The sequence below is a fragment of the Nelumbo lutea genome, chromosome 4, assembly GCF_056320005.1.
Source record: "Nelumbo lutea isolate HS-2025 chromosome 4, American lotus-T2T, whole genome shotgun sequence".
In the NCBI taxonomy this organism is placed as follows: domain Eukaryota; kingdom Viridiplantae; phylum Streptophyta; class Magnoliopsida; order Proteales; family Nelumbonaceae; genus Nelumbo; species Nelumbo lutea.
In genome coordinates this window covers 55,897,414-55,924,844 of record NC_142687.1, presented here as the reverse complement: position 1 = coordinate 55,924,844, position 27,431 = coordinate 55,897,414, and the positions used below count along the sequence as shown (strand labels likewise).

The window sequence follows — 27,431 nt, the reverse complement described above, 5'->3', positions numbered from 1 at the left end:
AAGTTGAGATGGATGCCCTGTTGAAAAACAACACCTGGGAGGTATTTGATCTGCCCAAAGGAAAGAAACTAATTGGATGCAGATGGGTATTTACGGTGAAGCATAATGCAAATGGATCTATTCAGAGGTATAAAGCTCAGTTAGTTGCAAGAGGGTTTACACAGACTTATGGCATAGATTACTTGGAGACCTTTTCACTGGTAGCCAAGATGACCACTATTCGAGTCCTATTGTCCCTTGCAGCGAGTCACACTTGACCTTTATACCAAATGGACTTGAAAAATGTCTTTCTGAATGGAGATCTGCAGGAAGAAGTTTACATGCGTTTGCCTCCTGGATTCTATGATGCAGAAATAAGTAAGAAGGTCTACCGGCTCAACAAGGCTTTGTATGGTTTGAAACAGTCACCTAGGGCTTGGCTCGATAGATTCAGACTAGCCCTTGTGAAGTTTTGTTATGTACAGGCCCAATCAGATCATACCCTATTCATCAAGAGGGTGGAGTCCTTGACACTACTGGCAGTATATGTTGATGACATTGTGGTCATAAGGAATGATAGCCATGAGATTGAGTCCCTTAAACAGCTTCTTCATCAAGAATTTGAGGTGAAAGACCTTGGTGTACTTCGGTATTTTTTAGGTATTGAGGTTGCTAGATCCAAATAGGTATATTTATCTCTCAAAGGAAATATGTCCTAGACTTGTTGGCAGAAACTGGAAAGTTAGGTGTCAAGCCTGCAGATACACCAATTGAACAGAACCACAGGATTAGTGTCGAGAGTGGGGAGCTTCATGAAGACAAAGTTATGTTCCAGCCCTATTGGTAGGAAAACTCCTATATCTCCGCCTCACTCGGTCGGATATTACTTATGTAGTTAGTGTTGTTAGTCAGTACATGCATTCCCCTACAACCACACATCTTCTTGCGATAAAAAGAATCTTAGCCTACTTGAAGAGATGCCCAGGTAGGGGTATACTATACAAGAACAACAATCACATGAAGGTGGAGATCTATACAGATGCTGATTGGACTGGGAGTGTTGATGACAGAAGGTCTACCTCAAGAAATTGTGCTCTTGTGGGAGGAAACCTTGTCTCCTGGAGAAGTAAGAAACAAAGTGTTGTCTCCCGGTCAAGTGCTGAAGCAGAATACAGGTCCATGGCCAATGGAGTGGTTGAAATCGTATGGCTAAGATCTCTACTTGAGGAGTTGGGTACTGAGTATGAGAAGCCCCTGATGTTGTATTGTGATAATCAAGCCACCATTAATATAGCACATAATCCAGTACAGCATGGCAGAACCAAACACATTGAAGTTGACCGCCATTTGTACGAGAGCGGGTCTCATCTCAAGAAGTATGCCTCCCTTACATCACATCTAGTATGCAACTAGCAGACATCCTCACTAAAGTTGTATCAAGAAAGAAGCTAGAAGCAGATCTATCCAAGTTGGGAATGATGAATATATACTCCCAACTTGAGGGGGAATGTAGAGAACATTGATGTGGGCCCCACAGTTGTGGTCCCACTCTGTCCATAGGGTAGAATGTATCTAGTCACAGCTGTGGTCAATTTGTTATTTTGTTATTCCTAATTGTTATTTAATTTTCAGTTTTATGTTGTTATGTGTTAGCAGTTATGATGTAAACACCAAGGGCGGATATGTCCTTTCATGTAACTAGCATAACATATAAATATTAAATTAAAGTGGTGGCGGCAGAATATTGAGATTATGTTCTTCTCCTCAAAACCTATCTTCTATTGCTCTCTCACCACACTTTCTTCTACTTCTTCACTTTCTCTTCTCATCAAACCTAAGGTTTCTTGGTGATCAAGACTGATAGCAGTCTTGAACACCTACATATTCAATGAGGAAATTAAAGATTTTGGTATGAAGCAATGTTAGGTTAATCATTTAGTGTTCAATTATGATTCTGAAGCTAGAAAGGTCTTGCTGGTGGTATATGTCAATGATATTGTCTTTACAGGTAGTGATAAGTTGGGTATTGATAAATTGAAAGCTTTTTTGTATGATCACTTTCAGACAAAAGATTTTGGCAAGTTGAAATACTTACTAGTATAAGAAGTCGCAAGGTTGAAGCATGGCATAAATTTATGTTAGAGGAAATATGTGCATGACTTGTCAGAAGAGACAAGATTGTTGGGTAGTAGGTACTAAACCAGTTGAAAAGCTTATAGAACCAAACACCAAATTAAGCACTAATGCAAGCGAAGAATTTGATGATCCTGGAAGGTATAGGAAGTTAGTAGGTCAGTTAAATTGTTTGACTATTGTCCGGCCAGACATTTTCTTTGTAGTGAGTGTAATTAGCCAATTTAAGCAAAAGCTTTGGGTTCCCCATTGGAATGCAGTTCTAGGGATTGTACGGTATTTGAAAGGGGCTCCAGTCGTGGATTATTATACAAATCAGGAGGAAGTCTTGAAGTAGAGGGATATACAGATGCAGATTGAATCTGTTCACTGTCTGATAGAAGGTCTACTACAAGGTATTATACCTTTCTTGAAGAAAATCTAGTAATGTGGAAAAGTAAGAAACAAACAATGGTAGCAAGAAGCAATGTTGAAACTGAATATAGAGCTATGGCACACACAACCTATGAGTTAGTGTGGTTGAAAAACCTTCTCCATGAGAATGGATATACTCTCAACAATCCTATGAAGTTGTATTGCAACATTCAAATTGTTGTTCACATTGCATCTAATCAAGTCTTCCATGAGAAAACAAAACACATTGAAGTTGATTGTCACTTTGTAAGAGAAAAAGTGCTAGTTGAGTGATAAATACAGTACATGTGAATACAGGAAGTCAGAGGGTTGATTTGTTCACAAAAGGGTTGAGTCAGGGAAAGGTGGACCATATATGTAATAATCTGGGATTATATGATACATACTCTCTAGCTTGAAGGGGAGTATTAGAGTCAACAATTTAGGGGCATTTGGGTCATTTTAGAGCAATTAATTCTAAGTTGTTTTGTTTATTATGTTTGAGATTGAATAGTGTCCCATACTTAAAGAGAGGCACAAAGGTCATTTTACCCTGATTAGAAATCTATAGATATACTATTCGAGTCAGCTGGAGTGAGTAATTTTTTCCCTCTTTTAAGAACAGCCAAACCATCTCTTCATCTTCCTCTCTCTTCTCTTCTCTTCTCTTCTCCTCTTCTCCTTTCTCTTTGTTTCTCTCTCTATTTTTCCCTTTATTTTAGGAAGGAAATCAGGTCAGATCTAATATCTAACATATGTTGGATTTTATTTTTAAATTTTCATTTGAATATGCTTTACATGTTAGGCTTATGTATTTTGTTTTTAGATAACAGGTTTTTAAAACATTTATTTTAAATTTTATGTTTATATTTTTTATTCATATTAGGTTTAATGTTTTTAGCATTTTTTGGCATTTTTTTATTTTTTGACATTTTTTTAATTTTTCATCATTTTTGTATATTTGCACCTTGCTTTAAAAAGGTGTGTGCCTCGCCTTGCGCTTTTAAAACATTGGGTTCAAATTTGGTTCCAGTTGATTCCAAGCATGGTTCAAAATATCGATACACCTTTATGCATCAAAAATGGCATATCGGTACTTAGATACACACAAAAACCTTTTTTTTGTTTTTTTTTTTAGAATTTGGTTTTTGGGGATATTTAACCCTGTATTTTTTTATTAAAAAGAGTGGGGTCCCAAAACACCTGTAAAAAAGTGTATCGGAACCAAAAGTTATCAGGTGTATTGTATTTTTTTGAACCTTGATTCCAAGTAGAACCTACCCATTTGCTCACCACAACACCTACCTCAACCATAATCAAGTTGTATCAGACCAGACCAGATTAATATGATTAAGAGTTGTTATGGTTCTAGGTCTAAAATTGCAGACCCTATGCGATCTGACCAAGGATAGGGACGGGTTTTTTTTTTCATCAATAACATCGTTTTCATTAAATTAAGAGAAGGGAATAAGTATACAAAGGGGGAGATAAAATAACTTAGCTCCCCAAAAACAGAAAACACAGGGAATGCAAAGAAAAATATTAAAAACTAGCCCAAAAAACAGCCTCCCTATTCACTCCTTGCTTGGCCAACCCATCCGCAAATGAGTTGGCACTCCTTTTCACCCAGCTGTACTGAATCTCAATGTCCCTACCCAGCCATAAGAACTGTTTTTTTTTTCATTGTTAAAGTTTCACAAACCATTGTCCTCTGTATTCATCCAACTAATATTGTCTTATCAATTCGGAGTGGTTCTACCCTATACCAAATCAGACCTGATTTTTTTGCTAATATTGTCTTATCATTCGCTCACCCATGTGGAGTAAAACCCCATTTGTTGCTAATATTGTCCATTCATTCTTCTTTATATTAAGACAGTTTTTAAGAGGTAGGAAATATAATTCAAATTAAAAAACCATTTTCTATATACAGGTTAAGAATTTAAGACACTGACACAGGCTTGTTTGGGCTTGCCTCGAGGGACACGTAGCAAAGCAACTTGTACAACTAGAGTAATGCAATTAGGAAAGAAATAAAGAGATTGAAAGTTTCATGTGCTTGAATTGCTTGAAGATGTGTCATATGCTATGCATAACTTTTTAAAACTTTATTTTTTTTTTGTGGAAACTCTTGCATTTTAGCTTTGAATATGTTTTATATGTTATATTTATGAGTTTTATTTCGATGTAATACGTTTTTTTAAACATTTAGTTTTAAACTTAAGTATGCATTTCTAATTAATATTATTTTAATTTTTTTTCAGTTTTCTGATTGCATTTTGATACTTTCGAAAATTTTGTACCTCTCTTCAATAAGGTGTGCACCTCGCCTTGCACCTTGGGCCCAAAAAGGACCTTGTGCTTTTTTTTTTTTGCGCCATGAGCTTTTAAAACACTGGTCTTCCATAACAAAATGAACACATTTCAAACTTTAAAGCAGAAAAGACCTTCATGGTGCTTATCTCATCATGTTTGCCCACTGTGAAAAGCTAACAAATAAAATTCTTTACATCTGCTAATCTCTTACAGCTTCATATCTACTATTTAGGAGCACTCTTTCTTGTTGTTTGGGTGCAGGCAGACACCTCCTAATGGCATCAAACATTTGTTTAGTGTTTCCTTCTTCAATTCTCCAAAAAGGAGGGAGAATCTTATGGAAGTGCATAAGAGCAGCTATTTTATAGTGTATACTGGAAGAAAGGAATGTTCAAATCTTCAATGACAAAGAAAATGATCTAAGAAATACCATAGAACTTTGAAGGATGCAGCAGAGGTAACCAGGGTCCATCGGGTATAAGAGTGACTACAAATCATTTGGGTAGGTATGAAAAGGGCTAAACTATAAGATACAGTAATCTAGTTATTGATGGGAACTCAAAGATCACAACAGACTGGCAGGGAAGCAGTGAGGATGGTCCATGGAAGCATAGATATGAGATCAGAGAGGCAAAAGAATTGACCAAAGATCAGGGAGTCATCATGAAATGGATACCAAGGTCTGCAAAAAAATTAGCAGATGGACAGGCAAAACAGAGGGTGACAGAATATATTGGGGTATTGTATGCCAGGGGAATTTGGACTTGATACAGCTTACCACAAGGAAAGTCAATGCTGCCCTTCCTGTAACTGCTACGTATATAAACATTTTTCTGCAATTAAAGAAATTTTCAGTCTAGGCTGTGTTTGGTTGCAGTGCAATTTTATTTGCACTAGTACAAATGCATGAGAATGCAAATTCTCATTAAATTTGTTTTGGGTTCTACTTTATTTTGCTCTATCTTTTAATTTACTCCATTTGTATTGCAATCAAACAAAATAAGCTAAAGTTTGAAACAAAAATAGGTCAGAATTTACATTCAAATCATTTGCATTGCCATAGTTTTCCATCAATACAAATTTATTTGCATTGCAACAAACACAGCCTTGGTGATAAAAAATAGCAATAAATTACAGTAATTTCAGACTTGTACCTTGAGGTCCCTTGAAGCTGACTGCATCTGAGCTTTCGTTGTATTAATCTTTTTCTCTAAATCCTTCAGTATGCTATCTCGTTTATGAGAATGCTCCCTGATTGATTTTTCAAGCAATGAAACAGTAGATAAACAGCTATCATAAAGAAGCTGTTTCTCTTTTTCTTTTAATTTTGCTTCTTCAAGCTCCAGCTCCATCTTTTTCACTAATTCACCTAGCTGTGGAACAGTAAAAGAAAGATGAAATGGTTAGCATCCAAATCAAAAGCAGGTCATGGTAACCATAGAAAGATAATACTAGAGTGATATAAAAGGTGGTGCTCAGGCAAGGCACATTTTATGCTATGCACCTCACCCAGGCCCCAGCGCAGCACTTTCAAAGCGCATTAGACTGGTATTCCTTGCACTTGAGCCCAGGTGTATGCTTTTTCAAAATTTGCTCTTTTTTTCTATTTTTAATGCCCAGTAGTCAGGCCAGGGGCTCCACCTCTAGACCCTTGAAGCTCTGAGAACCCCATAATTGTAAATGTTCTCTTTTTATCCAACATAATTGCTAATGTTGATTTTTCAATTATCCTAATAAAAGATGTTTTTGGAAGACAATTAAAATTATAAAACCATTTTCTGTAGAGGTTAAGAATTTAAGACCTTAACACAGACTGGGGTGAGCCAATATTTTAAAACGCGGAGGGCTGATGTGAGGCATTCCACTACCTAGAGGCATAAGGCATAGTTCAAAACGTAAGAAGCATAAGCCTCCTTAAGAGGAGGGGAATGAGGAGGAAGGAGGAAGAAGAGGAAGAAAAATGTCATTTTTCTTTATTTTTAATAAAAACTTTTATATTAAGAAATATGAAGATGCTTAGCCCCCAGTCCACTTTCTTTCCCTTATCTTCCCTTTTCTTTTCTTTTTTCTCTTTTTTTCTTCTCTTCATTTCTTTTTCTTCCCCTTCACTTTCCTTTCCTTTTTTTCTTTTTTCTGTCTTTTTACATGAGGTGTGCATGAGGCACATGAGGCTTACGCCTCTAGCATGCCTCATGAAAAATGCGTAAACACCGCTGGCATACGCCTCTTGCACCTGAGGCATACTCCACCTATGCCTTTAAAAACACTGGTTTGGGCTTTGCCTCAAGGGGCTTGGTACAAAGACGGCTCATAGAATTAGGAATGAAATATTTAACATCACAATATCTATTTGAAATAATGAAATTGGAAATCAAATAAAGAAATTGAAGTTTGGCATGCTTGAGTATATTTCGTATGCTATTTTTTATTTTATTTTTGAATTTTCACTTTGAATATGCTTTGTATGGTATCTCTATGTATTTTAAATTGAGTTATTAGGCTTTTTCAAACATTTAGTTTAAATTTTTTAATTAATACTATTTCTAACATTTTCTTAATTTGTTTTTGAATTTTTTACATTTTTTTCAATTTTTTGGAAAAGGCACATACTTTGCCTTGCGCTTTGGCCACAAAATGGCCATTGCGCTTTTCTTGCACCTTGCATTTTCAAAACACTGCAATACTGCCAAAAAATGTTTTAGATTGAAATTATACTTCAATTGCTTGTCAAAGAAACTGATTATGCTAGCAATGAACTGAAACAATAAAAAAAAAAAAAAAAAAACATCAGACATAAAAACAAGCACAACCTTATGATGTTCATTTTGCTCTGCTCTACTCTGAAATAGTGAAAGATCATATAACTTTAGTTCCAATTGTGATTTAAGATCCAAGAACTTTTTCTGCAGTGGCGAAAGCTGTGCAATCTGCAAAAAAAAGCCAAAAATATTGTGATAGCAATTCAAGAGGAAGAAAAAGTAACTATTGAATCAGGTAATTAGGAGATTATGGCAGTGGAAACCTAGTACACACATAAAGCAAAAATAAAATATAACAAAACGATGGTGTCAAGAATACTGTTCAATAGAATTTTTTTGCTTGACAAAAGAATCATTTCCATCCAGAGCTCTAAAGGAATATTCCACAAACTTGTGCACTATGGATCCTGATTTTAGTAAGATAGAAGAAAAGAAGAAGAAGAAGAAAAGAGAGAAGAGGGACAAGAGAAGAGGAAGAAGGGAAGAAAAAGTTGAGAGAGCCAACAAGTTACATTGGCAGCGCCAGACTTTGTATTTATAGATTAGGGTGATCATACAATATATGAAAAAAAAAAAAGAAAAAGACCAAAATGCCCCTTGCAGCACATAACTAATTTTACATTACTCCCACTCAAGTTAGGACATAGATGTCAATCATCCCCAACATATCACACAGATTATAATGTTGTAATGAGTTTAATCCTTTCTCAAGCTTCTCCCTAATAAAATGTTTGTTAACTTCAATGTTCTTGGTTCTATCATGGACAACTGGATTTGGTTGCAATTTGGATAGCCGCTTTATTATCACAATAGGTTCTTGATCCACAATAACTCAGCAACTCCATGTGGCATGGCTCTATATTCTGCGTCTGCAACAGATTTGGCTACCAAACTCTATTTCTTACTTCTACAAGTAACAAGATTTCCTCCTACAAAGGTACAATAGACATTGATGGACTTCCTATCATCCACAAAGATGGTCCAATCAGCATCAATGTAAACCTCAACTCTCATGTGACCATGCTTCCTGAAAGAAGACCTGTCCGAGGGAATTTCTTCAAATATCTAAGCACCCTATCTACTACTTCTAGGTGTGCTGCCATGGGAGCATGCATGAACTGATTGAGAACTCCCACAGCATATACAATGTTAGGCCTAGTCATAAATAGACTTGTTCATGGACCTTTGAGCCCGACGACGCGGCCTGGCCCGACCCGTTATTTTTTGGGCTTGGACAAAATTTCAAGCCTACAGGCTTGGGCTTGGGCTTTAAATAATAGGCCCGATCATTTTTTGGGCCAAACTCGAGCTTTCTCAAATAAGTCCGGCCAGGGCCCAAGCTCGGCCCAATACCAAGGCATATAATAAAAAAGTACTTGTGTTATATATAATATATATTTGTTTCTTAAATTATTAATAAATACTAATTTACTATTAGGAAATTCAAATTTGTTTATTAATTTATTAAATTATTACTAAATTAATATAATATTAGTTTATAAAAGTACGTTGAAAATAAGACAATTTGTGTACAGATCGGGCTTCGAGCTTGGGCTCGAGCTCGGGCTTGGGCTTCAAGGTTTATATAAGGGTTGGGCTTGGGCACTAGATCTAGGTCGGATGGTTAGGTCAGGCTCAGGCCTACACATTTTCTATTAATAAAGAGGCAAAGCCCGACCCGAGCCCGGCCCATGAACAAGTCTACTCATAAATAAATAAAGAAGTTTACCTAGAAGTTTTTGGCACTACTTTGGATCTTTCAAGGACTCACCATTACAATCCCTAAGTTTGTGATTCACATCTATAGGAGTATCAACCGGTTTGCCTCCAAGTTTTCCTATGTCTTTCAAGAGATTCAGGGTGTACTTCCTTTGAGCAATGAAGATACCCTGTTGGGAGCGAGCAACTTCAATTCCAAGGAAGTAGTGCAATGGTCCTAGATCCTTCACTTTAAATTGTGTAGCCAGGAACTTCTTTAATCTTTGTATCTCTAAGACCCAGTCACCAATGATAACAATGTCATCCACAAAAACAAACAAGGTGGTTGTTTTCCCTTGTTCCTACTTTACAAAGAATGTATGATCAAATTGGCACTACTTAAACCCCATTTGTTGTGCTGCCTTGTGGGATCTACTAAACCAAGCCCTCAGTGACTGTTTTAGGCCATATAAGGATTTTTTCAATTTGTAAACTTTCTATTTGCTACCCTTAGCACAAAATCCAAGAGGTTGAATTATGCATACTTCCTACTCCAAATCACCATTCAAGAGGGCATTTTTAATGTCTAGTTGATGAAGCTCCCAGTCAAGCTTTGTTGCTAAAGAGAGAACACAAATAGAATTCATTACCACTGAAGCAAAAGTCTCAACATAATCAACCCCATACACCTATGTAAATCTTTTTGCTACCTACCTAGCCTTGTATCTCTCAATCCCGCCATTTGTCTTATGTTTTACAGAGAACACCCATTTACACCCAACTCCCATGTGCCATTTTTGTATAGGGCATTGATTTCTTCCTCCGTAGCCTCTGTCGACTAAGGAAGAAGTAAAACCTCCACAACACTCTTGGGGAGAGGAACATTGTCAATGGTAGATACTGAAGCACGAAATGAGGGTGAAATACTCTCATTGGACAAGAAATGGGCCATGGGGTGGTGTATGGTATATGATCTAACCCCATTCCTTTTTGCAATAGAAAGGTCCAAACCATAATTTGAGGTGTCAACATCAATGGGTTCATGAGTTTCAACTAGAATAATAGTACTTGGGTGTTGCTAGCACTCCAACCTCCGAGAATCCGATGGCATTGGTTGCATAGTTTCCAATTACTCCTAGCTATTGAACTCTATTGGCCTTGGCTTCTGTAACGTTGTCTCCAAAAGACACAAAGTGGAGGAGGCTCAGGAGGAGAAGGCAATAACACTTGTGTTTGTTTCTATTTCTCCTCACCTAGACTCTCCCCATAAGGAGAAACAGGAAAATAGGAATCATCAACAAAGAAAAAGACATTCATAGAGAAAATATTCTTTAGAAATAGTATCAAAGCAACGATAACCTTTCAAGGAAAGAGGGTATCCAGGGAAAACACACACAATAGCCTTGGGATCAAGCTTGCCATGAGTAGGAGAAAGATCATGAACAAAGCATTGACACCCAAACACATATAGAGGTATGTGATACATTGGGGCCTTAAGAAAGAAAAACTGATGGGGAGACCTATATTCCAATAACTGAGATGATGTTCTGTTAATAACATAGGCAGCAATCATAACAGCATCCAACCAAAATCTTTTGGAACATGCATTTACAACAACAATCCATGAGCAACATCTAGAAGATGGCAATTTTTTCTCTCGACAGCCCCATTTTATTGAAAGGGATTCTAGCACAAGAGCTCCAATGAAGAGAGCCACACTAAGCAAAGAAATTGGTGAGGCCACCATTAAAGTACTCCTTGGCATTCTCTAATTAAAAAACTTAAATCTCTATCTGAAATTGGGTGTAGACCATCCGTTGAAAACCATTCATGAGTTTGGGGACTTCTTCTTGTGAATGCTTAGGGTAAACCCAAGTATACTGAGAAAAGCCATCAATAAAGGAAAAAATGTATTTATTACCATGCTTAGTTACATTATTAAAAGGTCCCCAAACATTAGAATACACAGTGTGAAAAGGAAAATCTGATCTTTTATTACGTGAAGGAAATGAAGTCCTACAATGATTACGTGAAGGAAAATCTGTATAGTATTGCTAACAGACAACAAGTTAATGGACAACTTTGGAACATGTAAAACATTTGATAATGAAATGCCAAAAAGCAAAGGTATAAATCCCCGACCAGCAATGAAAGAGAAGGATCCATCAACTAAGCTCACTTTATCTTCGTAGAACGAAAAGTGAAGGATTGAAAAAAGGTTGACTTACCAATCATATGGTTGGAGGCACCGGAATTAATACCCTCACTTCATCTATTTGTCTAATAGCCCTACCATATTGCTCCAAATGGCCACGAATGGATTTGATAATATCTTCCTAGATATCAAAACCCAAGGGGGAAAGGATCCTGAAGAGAACTCATGAGATGCATGGTTGGCCGAGGTGAAGAAGCTTCTTGTTTTGTTCTTGTATTCATTTCTTGCTTAGTTCCTGTGCCCACTTCGGTTCCCCGTGCAATTTCAAACATGTCTCAAGGGTGTGCTTGGATTTTTTACATTGAGTACACCACATTTTATCTTTATCATCTACCTTTTTTTCTAATTTTCCCTCTTTCTTGTTGAACTGGTGTTACCTATCATAGCTAAAGCCATGGTCTTCCCCTTGGAAAGATTCATACCAGACCTCCTACTTTCCTCAGATTGAACCAATGCATGAACCTCATGGACAAAAAGGAGATCCTTGCAGCGCAAAATCAGTACCCAAATGGTCTCATACATGGGGTTAAGGCTAGGTAAAAAAAAACAAATACTCATTGCTGGGAGAGCAATTGTTTATAGATTAGGGTGACCATACAATATAAAAAAGAAGGAAAAAGAACACAGTGCCCATTGCGGCATATAACTAATATTACATCAAATCCCGACATTGTTTTCAAGGCGTCTAGGCGATTCTAGGTGACACTGGGGTAACTAGCCGCCTAGGCGATAAAAATTTTATAATATGAAAATTTGACTTTTGGTTGGTTTCCTAGTTTTATATATCATTCGGCATATATGTTAATTGAAAAATAACAATTCTCTTTATTATGAACATTAAATTTCCTCTAAAAATGTGGCAAATCATCACATCTAAAAGATAAAAATCTTTTACATATATTAATTTCATTATTTTCAAAATTAATACTATGATAATAAGTATTTAATAGAGCAAATTCATATTAATTAGCATCTAAAGAAGGCTATTAACTTTATATGATAAATATTCAAGATGGAAAGTAAAATAGAAAAAAAACAAGGATTGAGTTTCTATTTTATTTAATTAGAGAGAGAATAGAAAAAAAGAACTTTATTATTCTATTGTTACTTTCCCCTACCTTTTCTTTTCCTTCTTTCTTTTTCTCTTCTTAAAACCCTTCAATCTTTTAAATTTCAATAGTAAAACAATAAAACAAAATATAATTGATATATATAGCATATAATAAAATGTACTAACACATACATTAATAAGATACAGAAATATAAATGATATTATAAAAGGTGCCTGCCTTGTCATTTTTGTCGCTTAGGCAGGCGCTTAATTGCCTAGTCACCTAGAAAGGTGCCTAGTTGCTAAAAGTCAAGGCATTTGGGCGAGGCACCCAGCCAAGGGTGCCTAGTCACCTAGGCGACACCTTGACAACTATGAATCCCGATATATGTTCCAAAAACATAAGAACCCCAATATAGTAAAATTTAATCAAAACAAAATTTGAGCGTACTAAATGGTGTCATACTTGTCTAAGAGACAAAGAGTAGTCACCCAAGACAATCCAAGTCAGCAAGCCCATTACTAAGACAAGATAAATTTGAAAAGGTTGACATACAAATAATTTTCAGGATGAATTCTGACAGCCATCACCAAAAACAACATATCAGAAGTCAAGGATATCTATCTACCAAAACTGCAGGCACAGAGGCAACAAACTGAACTTTGATGGAACGGATTGAATTACTAGTCAATAACATTTGAATATGTTAAATAAGATCTATTGGTGTCTGCCACATGCATGTATGGACAGTAAAATATCCCTCTCAAGCACAATAAGTACCATAAAATAAGAACCATAAAGATTCACCTTGGTTTCAATTTCCGATAACCTCTTTTGATGAAAAGAAAGCTCATATTCAGTCTCTACCAATGCATGAAGTTGCCTTAGCAATTCACCGCTACCCCTGCAAGCATAAGTTCAAGTTCATTATAGATGCAAAGCGCCAATTCAAAAGTGCTATAATGATAAATTAAAAACAATTGTTAAGACATTTTACAGTTGAGAAAGTTTGTTATATTTGACACATAATGTTTTTTTACAATAATTTTACTTATTATGGAAAACCGCAGTACAAACTCTCTCATCTTAAATCTAAATCCCTGAAACAAAGTAGTGGTCTCTCTTTTTTTTTTTTTTTTTGATAAATTAGTGCTCTCTCTTTGCAACCATATTCTCTTGTATAGATGATCTTCCCGCTTCTTGTTGTCTAATTCTTGGTGACCAGAATCTTTCCTCATAATCAAACATCATATCTGCAGTAGTATAACCTCCTCAAAATCAGCTGTATTCTCTTATATTAGGGATAACCTCCCTCACCCACACTCCCTCCCTCCTTCCCACATAATTAACAATGACAGCCAACCAACCCCTCCTTCCCTACTCTACAGTTTCTCATTCACGATCAGCAACTAGATCTGCAACAATAGAAACAGTTCTCGAATTCATTTTTTATCAATTGCACCAAGGTAAATCTGATTTGACTTTTAACATGGGCTAAAACTGCTAAAGAGACTTAGAGTCCATTTACTTTGCAGTTGGAATCGGAATCAGAATCAGAATCTGGAATGGTCCATTCCCATAGTACGTTTGGTTCAGACAGGAATGGGAATGGAAATTTAAATAAGGAATAGGATTTTATTCCCAAGGGAGAGGCAGGGAATGACCATTCCCTCAAATGGGGGAATGCCGTTCCAGCAGGAATGTGAATGGGATTCTGATTCTGCCCAACCAAACAGTTGGAATCAGAAAAGCCCATTCAGATTCCGGGTCCAAACCCCCATTCCCGTGAACCAAACGGGGCCTTAGCATCAAACCAAGGTCACCTACTCAAAGCAGAGACATTATATTAGAATATAGCAATTACAAGTCAAATCTATAGTTTAAAAGCAAGGTGACAAGACATTATCTACATACTACTCCATTCTTATATCTACGTGAGGAGAATCAAATGATCATCAATCTACTGACTAGAAGAAGATGATAGGGCTAATAAGAAACTTCTCAGCCAACAGTGTGTGTTTGCTTTCTCTGCTGACCTTAATCCTAATCATGAACCTATTAGAGGTTAAATTTCAAATACTTGGGAGGTGAAGCGCATTTTAAGGTATGCACCTCGCCTAGGCCATAGGTGCAGCCCTTTCAAAAGGTGCACAACTGGTGCGCCTAATGCACCTTGCGCCTCATTCCAAGCATGTCCCTTTTGAAAATTTCACGCTTTTTGGTTTTTTTAAACCAAGCAGCTAGATCAAGGGCTCCGCCCCCGGACCCCCTATTTGCTAATGTTGTTCATTCATTCATCCTAATAAATATATTCTTAAAAAGCAATTAAAATTGTAAAATCATTTTTTTTGTGTGAGAACTAGGAATTTAAGACCCTAACATGGACTTGTCCGGGCTTGCCTCGAGGGGCATGCCATAAAGGCAACTTCTAGAATCAAGAATGTAATAAATTTTGTAGTTCAACAAGGATAAAAAGAATAGGAAGAGAGAAGAAGAAGAAGGTTGGCAGCTCCAAAGTTTGTATTTATACTTAGAGAAAACAACTTATAACAAAATAATGGAGGAAATACCAAAAATACCCCTATGCTAGTAAATAACATGTTACAACACTCCCCCTCAAGTTGGAGCATATATGTCAATCGTGTCCAACTAGTCACACAATTCATTATGTTGCAAGTAGTGAAGACCCTTTGTAAGGACATCAACTAATTGTTCCTTGGAACTGAAGTAAGGAGTACAAACTTCCCCCTTTTCAAGTTTTTCCCTTATGAAACGCATGTCAATTTCAATATGCTTGGTCATGTCATGAAGAACTAGGTCGACTGCAATACTAATGGCTGCCTTGTTGTCACAGTATAGAGACATTAGACCATCAGCAGAGAAGCCCAACTCTCCAATCAAGTCTTTTACCCATAGCACTTCAACAACTCCATGCACCATGGCCCTATACTCGGCCTCCGCACTAGATCTGGCCACTACACTTTGTTTTTCGCTCCTCCAAGTGACCAAATTTCCACCAACAAAGGTACAATAATCACTGGTTGATTTTCTATCATCAACTGCTTGGGCCCAATCTGCATCTATGTAGACTTCCACCTTCATATGACTACATTTCTTGAATAGTAACCTAGTTCCTAGATATTTCTTTAAATATCTGAGTACTCTCTCGACTACCTCTAAATGGGAGGATGTTGATGCATGCATAAACTGACTAAGGACACCAACAGCATAAGCTATATTTGGTCGAGTCATTGATAGGTAGAGAAATCTTCCTACCAACCTTTGAAACTTCTTGACATTTGTAACTAGTTCTCCAGTACAATCACCAAACCGATGGTTTTCATCAATAGGGGAATCTATAGGCTTTGCTCCTAATTTTCCTGTGTTTTGCAAGAGATCTAGGACATATTTCCTTTGAGAAATGAAGATGCCCTTTTTAGAGCAAGCAACCTCAATACCAAGGAAAAAACATAGTTGTCCCAGATCTTTCACCTCAAACTGCACAGCAAGGGATACTTTACCTTTCTGAATCTCAGAGTCCCAATTCCCTGTAATGACAATGTCATCAACATAGACAATCAATACTACAACATTCTTTTGGTTTCTTTTGACAAGCAGAGTATGGTTAGTTTGGCACTTCTTTTGACAATTTGTTGAAGAACCAAGTGAAATCTGCTGTACCAAACCTTGGGGATTGTTTCTGTTGAAGATTAATCAATTTTGAGTTGTTTTATGAGTAGATTTTTTATGTTAGTTGTTAGATAGGAGGTGGGGACGACAACAGTTATGTGAGTCCAAATTTTTTTTTTTTTGTCTTATATATGTTGTTTTATGTTTTGCCACCCTATAAGGGCAAAGTTGTCTTTGTACTGCTCTTATACTTTTATTATAAATAATAAGTGAAGGGGGCGGCCAGCTTATTTCTCTCTTTTCTTTTCAAGATCTCTTCTTCTCTTCTTCTCCTTCTCTCTTCCTTCTTCCTTCAAAAAACTACTTTTCTTTTTCATATTTTTTGAATTCAGCAGATTTCTACTGTTTCAAACCATATAAAGATTTTTTTAATTTGCAAACTTTCCCTTCACACCCTTGTGCTACAAACCCAGGAGGCTATATCATGTATACTTCGTCTTCCAAATCCCCATTCAAGAACGCATTTTTTATGTCAATTGGTGGAGTTCCCAATCAAAGTTAACAGCCAAGGATAGCATAATCCGGATAGTGTTCATTTTAGCAACGGAGGCAAATGTTTCTGCATAATCGACCCCATACGCTTGTGTATACCCTTTGCAACTAACATGGCCTTATATCTCTCAACTGACCCATCTACTCTGTGTTTTACAGTAAATACCCACTAGAACCCCACTATCTCCTTGCCTTCAAGAAGATTCACCAACTCTCAGGTGTTGTTTTTGTGTGGAGCACAAATTTCTTCCTTCATTGCATCTGTCCATTCAAGTATAGATAAGGCTTTTGCAACAATTTTGGGAATGGAAACGCAATCGATGGCAGTCAGAAAAGCACGAAATGAGGGTGCAATGTTTTCATAGGGCAAGAACTGAGTAATAGGATGCTTAATAGTACATTATCTAACTCCTTTCAACAATTGGGACATCAACATCATTGGTAGAATCATCAATAGCAATAGGTTCAGTAATGTAAAGGGGAACAAGAGTACCTGGATTTTCCTTCAAGGAGTCAGATGGTGGTGGATATATATTCTCTAGCTGCTCCACAACCTTTGAATTCAATTGTCCCTTACAACGCCTCAAGAAGACACAGAATAGCTTGTGGAACTTGCCTCTCCTCCTCCACACTATTCTCCCCCTGAGGAGAGGCTTGGAAGAAGGATTCAAATTCAAAAAAAGACACATCCATCAATACAAAGTACTTATGTGTGACAGGATTAAAGCATTTGTAGCCCTTCTGGTAAGATGGATAACCCAAAAAAACACATGGAACATAACTTTTAAAGACTCAAAGGGCAAATGACCAAGGCGATTATGTCACAACCACAATTGACTTTTTGTAGACTAACTCATAAGACTCACAGGAGTTGATGCCGCAGGACCAGCTTTATTCTCCAAAATGCAGAGGCCATAAACCATATCTCCTTTATCAATCATCCTCCCCAAGGCTAAATCCTAAAAAATACGAGGAAAAAAAGTTACACAACAGTTTAAGGATTGAGTAATACTACTTATGAATAACAAATTAATAGGAAGTTTGGGAACATGAAGGGCATGGGGTAAAACAAGGCCATCAGGAAGGGATATTGATCCTCGACCAGCAATAGTGGATAGAGACCCATCAACAAGTCTCACTTTATCCCTCCTAGAGAAAAGAGTATAGGCCTGAAATAAATTTGACTTACCAATCATATGGTTTGATGCCCCTAAGTCAATGATCCAAGGTGACTTGGGAGAAAAGGTACACACATGAAATGCAGAAGCACCTTTACCTGATGTAGAAGCAAATGAAGTAGAAGGGGTAGGAACCGACCTATCCATCTATCCAAGAGTCCTACCATACAGTTCCAAATGATCTCTGAAAGAGTTGATGATGTCTTCCTTGGGATCAAAACCACTAGGATACTCTTGGGAAATTCTAGTAGTCAGATTATTTGATTGGCAATCTTGTGCAACCAGATTTGCAGAAGTAAATTTCTTTTGAGAAGGCTTCTTTGAAGTGTCTTGATTCTTGGTTGCCCATTTGGACTTCCCCACTAACTCCCAACAAATATCTCAAGTGTGTCTAGGCTTTTGGCAGTGAGTGCACCACAACTTGTCCTTGTCATCATTTTTCCTTGATTCTCCCTTTTTCATTCCAATGTTGCCCCTCTTGCAGCCAAGGTAACAGGTTACTCGCCCTCACAAAAATTCATTAGATTTTTTTCTACTCTCTTCAGACTGAACTAAGACATATACCTCCTAAACAGAAGGAAGTTCCCTACTTCCTAAAATTTGTACCCGAAGAGGTCCATTAACAGGAGTCAGCCCCAACAAGAAAGCAAACACTCGTTGTTGGGAGACAAGCTTTTTGTATGCTTTTGCATCCTCATCATTCTTTCACTCAATAGTCCGATAATAGCCCAACTCCTTCCATACAGAGGTAAGGGCTCAATAGTATGTAGATAGGCAATGGTCTCCTTGCTTCAAGTAGATGATTCTGCTTGAAGCTGGTAAATCTTGGCAAAATGTCTTTGTTTAGAGTAGGCTGCCCTAGCTTGTTCCCAAATCCCACAAGTTGTATCAGCCCATATGAAGTTTTTCTTTACATGAAGCAGCATGGAACCTAACAGCCATGACATAACCACGATGTTTTCTTGATCCCATCTATCATGTTCAATTGTACAAGACTTTGGTTCTTTAATCTTTCCACTTATGTAACTAGCTTTTCCCCTAGTTGTGATATAAAGTTTGATGCCTTTGAACCATTCCAGATAATTTAAGCCATCAAAGGGGGTAATAGACATAGAGAAATTCATGTTGTCCACTCCCCCATTAAGGTTTCCTTGATGGGAAGTAATATACCAGAGGCTGTTGAATCCTCAGTAGCCATTTTTTCCAATGTTTTACCGCTTACTGTATTCAGCTGCCACCACAAACCTCTTCTTGGTACAACGACCAAGAGAGAAAAGAAAAAAAACGAAGACTGAAAGGTTAGGACAGTCCAATGGAGTCTTCTCTTCCTCTTCCAATCAAAGAACAAAGTTTCAGATGGAGAACAAAATTTGAGAAGGTTACGCCCAGATCAGTGCTCTGATACCATGTAGTCCAGCAAAGATAAAAAGAATAGAAGAAGGAAGAGAGAAGGAAGAAAGAAGAAGAAGAAGAAGAAGAAGTTTGATTCAGAAGATGAAGGCAGGCAGCTCCTAAGTTTAGGGCAACAACTTCTAACAAAATAAAGGAGGAAATACCAGAAATACCCCTAAGCTAGTACATAACATGTTATAACATGTTTTACATCACATTAGCTACTTGAACTAATGCAATTGAGGAAAAAAAGAGATTGTGGGTTTTGCATGCTTGAAAATGTTTTATATGTTTGATTTTACTTTTAAATTCTCATTTGAATACACTTTACATGTTATGCTTATGTATTTTAATTTTAGATGATAGGCTTTTTAAAACATTAATTTTCAAACTTAAGTTTACTTTTTTATTAATATTGTGTTTAAATTTTTTTTCAATTATTTTGCATTTTTTTTTTGCTTCCTGCTTCAAAAAAGTGCATGTCTCACCTTGAGCCTCAGGCGCAAATTGACCCCTATGCCTTTTTTGCACCTTGCAGTTTTAAAACACCAGATAGAACGATTGGTGAGGATCATATGGTTTATGGCCTTTATATCTAAAAGAATGAAGTTCATTCAAAGGTGTCTTCTACTGGTCTATTGAGAAGACGTTCTGTGGATTTGTTGGATCTGCAGGAGGCTTTTTCTAATATGACCCTATAGATTTCAGTCCATTGGATATATAGACATGTAGAAACAAAATGCACCAGTTTAACATTTTATTGAAGACTTGGTGCCCATATTTTGACTTAATATTTACAACCCAAGAATGGAAGCAATGTGTTTTTCAAGCAACATATGTATAGAAGGTTCGGAGACATACATGGTCATACTTTTTCACAATTCAAAGAATTATGAGTAGTTTTTGAAGAAACTAGAGTGTTTGAGGGGGAAGATTAAGAACTTGGCTTTGCAAGGTTCTGCTTGCTCTCAATACAGGTGGAGGAATGTAGTGTCAATGGGAGATCTAGTATTGTACGGTCTGTGTTTTTGTTACAGTTTTGTAGTCTTTTGTCGATATGTCAAAGTTGTGTGTTTGTATATTTCTCTTTCCCTCGGGTGATAATTTAACGCCTTACTTTCATACTCTCTTTTTCTTTTTAATGAATTTCTTATTTACCTTTCAAAAAGAATCTTCCCCCATGAAATACCACAATTTTCCTTTGACTCAAATACTGAATCACAGTGTGACCACAAAAAAAAAAAAAAAAGAAAACATTACCATCAAGACTGACAATTGTAATGGATAGGCTAGAATCATCAACAACCCCTGCCATACCTCCAAAACTTCTAATCATGGAATCAAATGTACTAGAAGTGGGCATATCAACATTGAAGCTAAGCACCTATTATTTAGAAGAGAAGAGGGCACCTAATACCTTCTCTTCAATAGATCCCAAGGGTATAAAAGTTTAGACCCAAAGAACAAATGTCCAACAACTATCACCATTCTATCAAGGCATCACAAAGCCCAAAAAACCCATCTGATAGCAAAACAAGGAAATAAAAAATTAAAAAAAAATACTCTAAACATCTTTAAATATTGTAAGATCACCTTCAACAAACACCAAAATGTATTGCAACCAAGGGGCTATAAGATTCATGTGAGAACTCTTCCCCAATCTTGCGCATGAATCAGATCTCTCAAATTTTCATTTTTAAAATTTCCTTCTATTTTCATACAAAAAAATATAAAAATGTATAAAAGACTTTTCGGATTGTCTTCAAACCATCACTACAGTAAATCTAAAATCAAGTTTAGGCAGCCCTATGAAGTTGTATTATGATAACCAAGAAACAATAAACATTTCCAATAACACAATGCAGCATAATCATACTAATCATATTGTAGTGGAAAAACACTTCATTTGGGAAAGAGACAATGGCTGGAGAAGTTGTTTTACCCTTTCGAAGTCTAAGAATTAGTTGGCTGATATGTTTACTGAAGGGTTAGTTGACAAACTAATTGATTGCATTGCCAAATATGCCATAATTGAGAAAGTAGATTATATTTGACATGGGAATTACTGTATTATTAATTATTATCAAGAGTTTTTCAAAGTATTTGCCTTAATATAAATAAAATGGAGAGGGGCCAACAACCCCATTTATTATCAAGAGCAATTTATTCATAGTGTTCTTCTCTACTACTTTTCTACGGATTGAATACAGTGTCTTCATCTTTTTCCTTGTCTCCGAACACCACTTTTACAACCACTGACAAAACAGTCACTTAAACAAGATGACAAGAATGAAAATAAAACTTTAACAGTTATGTTAGACAAACTTATCAAATAAATTCTGTAGAACATTAAATAAACCACACAAAGAAAAAAGGTAAATATTTTCCAAATGTACACTACAATGGGAAACACCAATAGAAAAAGTTATTTGTATGTGAAGTGCATTACAGAGTAGTGACTTACTTGCGACTACCCCCAGTGAGAAGACCACTGGGCTGAAATATATCACCTTCAAGAGTTACACTTGGAACGTGGACTTCCCTATTAAAGGCAACCTAACCAAACATACAAATTAGATAATGTAAGTTAGAACAAAAGAAAACTGTTAATACAAACGTATATAAATAAACTGCACATAGACAATGTTGAAATTGTAGATTCCGAGTTGTTGCATTTAATTACATGTATTTAAGCTGAACTTGCATAAAACCATTTCACTAAATATTAAACTTGCAAATTTTTAATTAATAATAAAAGTAACTAGTTTAATCATCTAATATATTTAGTATAGAAACATGATCATAAAGAATAGAAAAGAAGAGAAAAGAAAAAAAAATAATAGAAAAGAGGAATATGGAAAAACTAAAAGCAAGAGGCATCAACCTCGACTTTAGTTATACATGAATCTGCATCAACCTCAACTTTAGTTATACATGAATCTGTATAATGGCTATCACCTGTTGTAGAACAATATATATAATACAATATATTATTGAATTTGAAATTTTATCGAATTGAATCGGCATAGATTCGAATTCAATCCAATTAAATAGTTGATACAAAAATCAGATTAAAATTCGACAATTTATGCAATCCGAATTCAATTCGTTTAAGTCAAATCTTGAATTAGAATTCGAATTTCTGAATACTGTTTACAGGCCTAGTCAATACTCCCCCAAACTGAGCATAGAAGTTTCTCATGCCCAACATACCAAGAGTATAATGTCATAAAGACTTCAGAACTCCTTTGATGAACACATCATAGCTGGTCAGTCTTGAAAAAAAATGCATACTTATCCCATCATAACCCACCGATCTGAGGTGTCGATCAACCTCATGTTTTGTCCTATCATGTTGTACAAGCTTGTGAACAATATTGATTATCAATTGGTTACACCATGCAACAATAATCACTTCTGCATGCATTCCCAATTCTTCAAGAAATGATCTCAAATACAAGGCTTCTAACACTCCATTTGGCTATAGCTTTGTACTCTTCCTCTACACTTGATTGAGCAATAATGGATTGCTTTTTACTTTTTCCAAGATACCAAATTACTACCAACACAAGCACAACATCCTAAATTCAATCTCCTGTCAACCAATGAATCAACCCAATTTGCATCTATATAAACCACCACCTTCATAAGATCATGTTGTGAATAAAAGACTTAACTAGGAACCAAGCAAGGCAAATTTTAAGGTATGCACCTTAACGAGGACCAAGGCACAACATTTTCAAAAGGTGCACCTTGCACCACTACCCAGACTTGCTCCTTTTTTATTTTTATGCACTTTTTGGTGCTTTTAAGTATAGTGCTTGGACCAAGGGCTTGGCCCATAGACACCCAATCAAGCACCTTGAGGCAATCCCAAACAAAGGTTCAAAATGCCAACATCAATGGAATGCTGGTCCTCCAAATATAGGAAATGTGTCAAAATTTTTGTATGAAAATATTGTAAAAATTATAGACATGGTGGAAACATGGTAAAATATGCAAAAATATAGAATGATATTTTATAAAATGATAAAAAAATAGGCACACCAAGGGGTGAGCAAATTGTTTGTTCAGTTAAAAACTGAACCGAATGAACTGAAATTTCAAATGGAAAACCAAAATAAGTGAAACCAAAATTTTTAGTCCAATTTTCAGTTATTTCGATTAAAACCAAATTTCAACACTACATATATATATATATATATATATATATATATATTCAATGTTTTAAAACGCAGAGGTGCGACGTGAGACGTAGTTCAGAGGAAGGGGGGATCTCATTTTTTCTTTATTTTTAATAAAAGTCTTATATTAAGAAGAATAAAGATGCATAACATTAGTTCAAAGGGGGGGTCTTGTCAAAGCGGACAAACCACTTTCTTTTCCCTTATCTTTTCTTCCCTTCCCTTTCCTTTTCTCTTTTTTTTTCTCTTTCTTTTTCTCTCCCTTCCCTTTCTTTTCCTTTCCTTTCCTTTTTTTTCTTTTTCTTTCTGTCTTTTTATATCAGGTGTGCATGAGGCGCATGAGGAGTACACCTCTAGCACGCCTCATGGAAAAAGCGCAAGAGGCATATGCCTCAGTGGTGTCAACGCCTCTAGCATACGCCTCAGGGGATTTTGGGAGCACCTCCAAGCATACACCTCCCACACCTTTTAATATATATATATATATTGTATTACATGTTAAAATATATATATAATACATATAGAATATAAAGTTTGGTTAATTTTGTTTTTCGGTTAACAAAATTCCCAAATCTGAAAACGAAACTGAAATTTTATAAACCAAAAAACCGGCCCAATCAACTAAAATAACCTGAAACCGAAAAAAAAAACAAAACCAAAATGTTCAGTTCAGTTTTTCAATTTTAACCAAATAATGCTCACCCCTAGGCATACCTTTTTAAATTACTATCTTGCTCAGACTCATTAAAAAAAATCTTTGAAACTAAGTATATAGACAAAAGAATACATTCTAAAGTTGTCCTATAAATCTTAAGATTTAAAGCTTCATGATAGAATGAGTTAAAGCAAAATTTGAACTCATAGAAAATGTAAATGATTGTAATAAATCAATCAAATAATCAATGACACAAACAAAACTGATTATTTAACTTCATCTTTCATGTTTAAAATAAATATTGAACTAACTCGAAGTTGTAAACATGTAAACTAGGCATCCAATAACATTGTTACTCCACATATCTACAATACTGTCATCAACTTATGTTATAATACTTTTTATTGTTTTTTTATCAATAATACTTTTTGATTGTTTATCAAAAAAAATACTTTTTCTTGTATCCCACATAGTGTTGGTAGTGTTCATGAGGAATATGTCGATTCTAGTAAAATTTCATGTTACTACCCATGGAAATAGAGATGGAAATATGTTGTTGAAGCTACCGCATGTACTTCAAATAGTGCTAGTAGTGTTCATTAGGGAATATGCCGATTCCAATAGAATTTTGTGTCACTACCAATCAAAATGGAAATATGTCAAGGAAATATTAGGGAACTTGGGGACATTTAAAACCGTGGCCCAAACAAGTCAAGTTAGCATCTTCAATTTCTTAATCCCTAAAAAAATGATCTTATAATTTTAATTCTTAATCCGTCTGATCATTTGGTATATTAGCAAACTTGAGTACCAAGGTAACAATGACCCACAACTAGCACACATCTAATAAACACTATCACTCAACTACAATTGATTTAGAGCAACTGCTGAGGAATTTTAACAACTGTAGTAGTACAAGTCCAAAAGGATCGAAACCCAAAACAAAGATTACCTCCTTTGCAGCATCAGTACTTCTGCAAACAAAAGTTGAACCAAATACATATGCCATCGCATTCTGCAATATTTATAAACTATTAGAGAAATTTAACATTTGCAGATAAAATGTCCACCAATGATTTAAAGTTCTTTGATTTTCAACAACAAAAGCAAGAATTAAAAAAAAAATGTCTTAATGAAAACCACAAAGATGCATTCCACTGCAGAAGTATCAAGATAGTTGAACCCAAAAATCTTGCATATAATAATAATAGTATAATGACAGAAGACTAACCTATCAAATAATACCATGTAAATTCATGAATTGAAAAATAAAGATAGATTGACATACGTGTCAAACCGTACAGGGATGTAGCAGCAATTTTGGACCTAAATATCAAAGCATTAAGCATAGCATCCACATATTCTTAAAAACAATTAATTCACCTCATTAATCAAGAGAAGCAAAAGTTGAAGGTAACTAAGACTTTAACCAAGTAGCAGGCTAGATAGGTATAGGAATTTGTGCAACAAAAACAGATAAGCATTTTCACCAGAGTTCAAAAACATCAGTATTGTGTCTCATATCAATAAATCCTGGATATGGATAACCATTGCAATATGCTTTTCATAGACAAGGATATGGTGGAAACATATGGATACACTCGGATACGTTGGGGAGCAAACAAAGGTACAACAGCTTCTCAAGTAGCCTCTAAAACACTCCCCTATCATGCAACAATTCTCCATCAAAAGCAAACAGATTATGATTAAAATCAAAGGGTGTATTAGTTGGCTTAACGCCAAGTCTACCTATCTCAATAAGCAAATTAGGGACATACTTGTGCTAGGAAACGAAGACACCATCATTGAATCTAGCAACCTCAATTCCCAAAAAAGTACTTTGATTCTCCCATGAAAGAAATCTCTTGAAATTGTCAACATATTGCACATCATCACCAATCGCTACTACATCATCCACATAAACAATCAAGAAAGTGATAGAAGTAGCTCTCCTCTTGACAAAGAGGGTGTGATATAATTGTGTGTGGGACTATGGGTATCACCAAAACTAACAAGGGCTGTGAAAATCACTCAAGATACATTTTAGGTGATTGCTTAAGGCCATAAAGTGATTTTTTCAATTTACACACCTTTCACTACATCTAATTACCATACATCCGAGGAGGAAGGGATATGTATGCCTCATGTAAATCCCCATTTAAGAAGGCATTCTTTACATCAAACTAATATAAGGGCGATTCAATATTCTCTACCAAAGATAACAAACCCCCACAAAGGTCATGTTAGCAAAGGAGCAAACCTCTCAAAGTAGTCCACCCCATACATCTTTGCATACCCCTTTGCAACTGACCAAGCCTTAAACCTCTCAATGGATCCATCAATATGATACTTGATGGTATAGACCCAATGAGTTTCTAAAATGCTTTGATAATTAACACCTTACACAAAGTAAACTGGACAAAGTGGCACTCTTAAATAATTCTAAAAATAATAGTTAACACACTCATAAAAGAAAAAATTAAATGGCGCAAACAATAGTGACATAACATGATTCAATTTATTTACTCTAAAACAACTAACACATAAGCCACCTTATACTACTTAAATAGTTTTCTTTGTGGCACATCTATAGTACCCCCTACACCCAAAGAACGCAAAAATCCAATTCCAATTAGCTACAGAAACTAGGCTAGAAATCAATAAGTGGTAGCAATTCTCACCATTTGCTTTGCAAAGAAAACACTCATTAGGGGAGAAACACAAGTAAGGGTCCCTCTTTTGCAGGTTTCCCGAGGTGTTAATCTTCCCGAGAAAAACTCCCCAACAAAAAATAGCAACTTTGGGGGGGATCAGCCTCACCCAAACTTCATTGGCAAGGAAAGACCCAAGAGTAGAAAGAGAATAGAGGGATACAGAAAAGGAGACAAAAGAAAAGGAGCCCTTTGAAGCTGGTGACCAAGTCCTTCTATCTAGTTTTGAAGGACCTAAACAAATATTACCTAGAGAAGATAAAAGATCAAAAACAATAGTAACCTCCTCATCCCTCAAGCCTCTTCTAAAACCAGAATCCAAATTCAAGGACAAAGGGAGAATAGGAGACAAGAGAAAAGTAGAAACAACCCATTTTATGGAGAAAAATGGAATAAAGAGAGCAAAAAAGATACTTAAGAGGTTGGTCACCCACCCAAGTGTCCTCCCAAAAGAATACTAAATCACCAAGTAGAAATCACTGATTGTAGATTTAGTTGAATTTCTTGTGAAAGGAAAGGGGAGGAAGATAAAGATTTCAGTAGTAGAGAAGAAGAGAGAGGGAGAAAAGAGTGGGAAGTCAACC

General features: G+C 36.0%; 1 protein-coding gene across 2 annotated transcripts in view; it reads right to left on the bottom strand.

Annotated features, from left to right (window-relative positions):
- LOC148860719 (structural maintenance of chromosomes protein 2-1-like) overlaps positions 1-27,431 on the bottom strand; it is a 60,449-nt gene that overhangs the window by 13,332 nt on the left and 19,686 nt on the right. For both annotated transcript variants that reach the window (XM_088941096.1, XM_088941097.1), the window contains exons 8-12: positions 25,089-25,151; positions 21,762-21,853; positions 13,353-13,449; positions 7,632-7,748; positions 5,976-6,194 (exon numbers count right to left, since the gene is read on the bottom strand). In XM_088941096.1, the coding sequence (XP_088797222.1) occupies positions 5,976-6,194; positions 7,632-7,748; positions 13,353-13,449; positions 21,762-21,853; positions 25,089-25,151 (588 nt within the window). The remainder of the gene's footprint in view (positions 1-5,975; positions 6,195-7,631; positions 7,749-13,352; positions 13,450-21,761; positions 21,854-25,088; positions 25,152-27,431) is intronic.